At 65.2% G+C, this 4,339-nt stretch overlaps 1 protein-coding gene across 1 annotated transcript; it reads right to left on the minus strand.

Moving 5' to 3' along the window:
- Nucleotides 1-1,186: 1,186 nt before the first annotated feature.
- On the minus strand, nucleotides 1,187-4,122 carry CD248 (CD248 molecule). The gene has a single exon (XM_074959713.1). The coding sequence runs from the start codon at nucleotides 4,081-4,083 to the stop codon at nucleotides 1,954-1,956; it is 2,130 nt and encodes a 709-aa protein (XP_074815814.1). The 5' UTR covers nucleotides 4,084-4,122; the 3' UTR covers nucleotides 1,187-1,953.
- Nucleotides 4,123-4,339: the final 217 nt, after the last annotated feature.

Consider the following 4,339-nt stretch of genomic DNA (forward strand, 5'->3'; position numbering starts at 1 on the left):
TTCACTGCATGGTGGGCTGGGGGCAAGGAAGCCCAGGCCTGGGATAGCAAAAGGCTGTCGGTCAGGACATACAGGCAGGCACTGGCAGAGTGGGAGGGGGGAGCCCAGGGCTGGGATAACAGGGCATATTTCCCTGCGTAAGAAGCTGTAGAACATGTCATCCATAGCCAGACTCAGTTTAAAATATTTACTAATGGTTTGTACACATTGTATACAGAGAAATCACTTCCCTGTCTCTGAGATGCAGCCACCTTTGGGGTGGCGCACGGGGGGCTGTTTACACAGGGACTCCTCACCTGGCACTGAGATGAAGCCACTGCTGGGGCTGAGCATGGGGTAGGGATCTCTCACCCAGCGCAGAGATGCAGCCACCTCTGGAGTGGGGCGCAACAACTGGGATTGCAGGATAGTTTAGGGCAGGAAGTGAGCCTCTACTTCTTCTCACAGCCTCCTGGAGGTCTCCCATCCACAGACCTGCCCCAGCTTAGTGTAAGAGCTGAAGACAGCCCAGCTTACAATGGAACAGGGGGATGGGCTGCTCCTGGCTTTAGTGAAGGGTTAAGGCGGGGAGCCATGTCCCACCCCGCCCCAGTGGGACACAGACTCTGGGGGGCCATTGCTCGCTTGGTGGGAAAGTCCCCAGAGGTGGGGGGAGTTGGTACAGGGAGCTTCCTGCCACCAGGAGCTTTAATTACACTCTAATTACAGAGGCAACAGCAGACACAAACATCCTTGCCTGCTCCCAGGGAGACCCAGGAGTACTGCCCCTCCCCCCCACACACACTCTAGCCTACCAGCCCCCACTTCCCTCCCAGGGCTGGGATAGACCCAGGAGTCCTGGACGGCCAGAGGGCCAAGTGTGGGGCTCAGTAGCCTAATACCCCACAGATTTCTCACATGATGCCCATTCCAAAGTTTCCATCATGGAGTCAGGGGTTGACTCAGTAAAACTGTCTGGGAATAGAACCCAGGAGTCCTGACTCCCAGCCCCCCCACCCCAGTAAAGCTGTCCAGCTGCAGGCAGTGTGGGCTCCACCCCTTTATTGTGAGAGCAACACACGTTAAGAATGGAACAGCATCTGGGGAGTCCCTGAACCTCCACGCCCCCAGAGGGCCCCCACATTCTCTCCCCGAGACCTCCCCAACCCCCATTCTGAGCCCCCCATGACTCCCCTTCCTTCCCCTAGCTCCAGGCCCCCACTTCCCACCCTTCTTGGCTCCATGACCCCTAGTTCCAGAGGTCTCTCAAGTCCTGCGGGCACTTCTCCATCCCTGTCAGTTTCTCCTAGCTTTTCTGGGGTGGGGGTAGCCGTGGGTCTCATCAGGGGTTCCCCACAATCAGCTGGGGCCCCCAGAGCAGTGGGGGTGGCTCCTGTGTCCGTTTGGCAGAAGTCCATGGAGCAAGATAAGGAGGAACCCAGCCCTGGAGATGAGTGGGGGCCCATGTCCCAGCCAGGGTGCAGGGGATCCATGTCTCTGCCCTGGATCGTGGGGCCCAGTCCTAGTTCTAGTGCCAGCCCTGGGGTGGGGGTGATTCCATCTCCGGGATGGCCACTGCGCAATTCCAGGGGACCAGCTGATGGAGGCAGGACAGTTTTGGGGGGACCATGCTCCAGCTGGAGAGTTGGGAAATAAATGGGGGGTCCATGTCCCAGCTGGGGGCTAAGGGGTGGCTCCAGGGTCCCAGCTGGGGGAGGGTGATGGGGTGGCTCTGGACTCCGTGCTCCAGTTGGGGTGTCCATGTCCCAGCCAGGGGGCAGGGTGGCTGCAGGGCCCTTGCTCCAGCCAGGGCATCGGCCTCCATGTCCCAGCCCGGGGCTATGGGGTGGCTCCAGGGTCTCAGCTGGGGAAGGGTGCAGGCCAGTCCTGGCATCCCAGCCAGGGGGTCTCGTCTCCCAGCTGGGAGTGGGGGGAGGCATCCTGGTCCCTTTGTATTCTGGGCCCCCCCCAGTCTCAGACGCTGGTCCGGCAGGTGGCCGGGTGGGCCCCTGCAGGGGGGTGCGGGGGCTCCTTGCCCCCCGCACTGGTGACCCAGCGGTAGCACTGCGTGACGCTGCGGCTCTTGGCCCTGGCACCGCAGCGGGTGCAGTACACGATGCCCAATGCCACCATGATCACCAGGAAGACGCAGAGGGGCACCAACAGTGCCACCAACAGCCACCGGTCATCCCGCTTCCTTCGTGCCCGCTCCCCGCCTGGAGAGGTGCCGGGGTCCTCTGAAGGAGGCAGCGGAGCCCTGGCCCTGTCTGCCGCAGGGTCCCCCTCCCCCATGCTGTAGGGTGAGGCAGGAGCACCAGGGGACCTTGGAGATCTGGGGCTTGGGGGGCTGGTGCTGGGGGTTGGGGGGCCAATTGTGGGAGTGATAGCGGGGCTCGTGTGAGGAGCTGGGGGGCCATCGGTGGGCTCTGGGCGGGCAGTGGATGTGGGAGGGATCAGGGTGGTGGTGCTGGGGATTGGGGGGCCAGTGGTGAGGTCTGAGGGAGTAGTGGTTGTGGAAGGGATTGGGGGGCTGGTGGTGGTTGCTGGGGGGGCAGTGAAGGGGCGAGGGGCTGAGTGGCCGGTGCTGGGGTGCGGGGCTGCAGGAGAGAGACCGGGGTGGGAAGCAGTGGGGTCGGAGAACTCCTGGGTCAGGCTGAACGGCTCGTCCGTCCCCAAAACCTGCAGCACCTCCGCCCCCCACTCCTGCTGGTCCCTGAAGCGCGGGTAGAAGCTCTGCTGCCTGGTGGCCAGCGCGGGGGGCTCTGCCAGGGGGGCACAGCTGATGCCGTCAGCCTCCAGCTCGTAGCCCTCGGTGCAGTAGCACTCGAAGCCGCCCACGTAGTTGACGCACATCTGCTGGCAGACGCCGGGGATCTGGCACTCGTCGTTGTCGACGCAGTGCTGGGGCGCCTCCTCGGCCGGGCTGAAGCCCAGGTGGCACAAGCACAGGTAGGAGCCCTCGGTGTTCTCGCACTGGTGCTCGCACGGGGCAGTGCCGCATTCATCCCGGTCGGCGCAGCCCCCGGCCCCATCCTCCTCGTAGCCCAGCTGGCAGCGGCACTGGAAGCCGCCGGGGAAGTTGTCACACAGCTGCTCACACGGGCCCGTGGCACACTCGTCCGTGTCCTCGCACGCACGCCCGTCGCTGGCCAGCGTGTAGCCCACGGGGCACAAGCACCGGTACCCTCCGGCCTCTCCTGGCACACACTCAAACTGGCAGGGGTGGTTCTGGCAGCCATCGGCTGGGGCGCAGGAGTGCCCGTCGGGCAGCAAGGTGTGGCCGGCGTGGCACTCGCAGGAGTAGCTGGGACCCTCGTCCACGCACAGCTGCTGGCAGCCCCCATTGTCACCCTCGCACCAGTCCCCCTGCTCCTCCCCGCACAGGGGCTCCTCCTTGGACCAGCCCACGGCGCCGTCATCCTGCTGCATGCACAGCACCGAGACAGGGGCTGCGTTGCCACAGGCCACGGACGCCACCGTGCCGAAGGGGATGTGGCTCAGGGCGCTGCTGACCCGGCCGAAGGGCGTCGTGTAGCTCACGGGCCCCGTCTCCTCCGTGGCCAGCCCGTGGCACATGCCGGCGAAGCCGAAGTGGCACAGGAAGCCGTCCACGGGCAGGGTGCACGAACCCTCCAGCCACTGGAAATTCTCCTGCACGGCCGGGCCATAGCTCAGCACCACACAGCGCGAGGCTGAGCAAGCAGCACCCCCGGCCGGCTCGGCCCGCGCCCAGTTGGTGTAGAGCGTGTCTTGGTCGCCGGTGGTCCAGGTGAAACCACGCAGTGGGCGCTGCGGGAAGCACTGGCGCGGCTGGCGCTGCAGCCCGATCCAGAAGAGCCGCTGCTGCCCTGTACCCGGGCCCGTGGCCTGCAGCAGCTCCGCCACCTGGGCGGCCTCCTCGTGGCGCTTGAGTGTGGCCAGGTTCCCGCCGCGCTCCCGGCAGCTCCGCCAGGACTCCAGGAAGCTGCGGCGTTGGAAGAAGACAACGTAGCAGCCCTCGGGGCCGCAGGCAGCCTCGAGCCCCGGCCAGGCAGCCTCGGGCCCCGGCCAGGCACCCCGCACTGGCCCCACCAGCCCAGTCAAGAGCAGCCAGAGACACAGCATCGTCCTGGCGCCCACGGCTGCCTGCTCGGCTCTGTGCCTCGGCACGGAGCCCCTGCCCTTCTCTTCCCCTCGGCGGGGAGGGGCAGGATGGGACAGTGCACGCCCCTGCCCTTGTAAGGCAGAGAATTGGTCCCAGGCCCAGGGAGAGGGGGAGACAAACTGGGAGGGGCAGCTGTGGGGATCCTGGACAGCCTGACCCAGAGGATGGAGGCAGGGTATGTGTGTGTGTGAGACCTTCTCTTGCTTGCGGCTGGAT

Source organism: Natator depressus, chromosome 7 (assembly GCF_965152275.1).
Source record: "Natator depressus isolate rNatDep1 chromosome 7, rNatDep2.hap1, whole genome shotgun sequence".
Taxonomy (NCBI): domain Eukaryota; kingdom Metazoa; phylum Chordata; order Testudines; family Cheloniidae; genus Natator; species Natator depressus.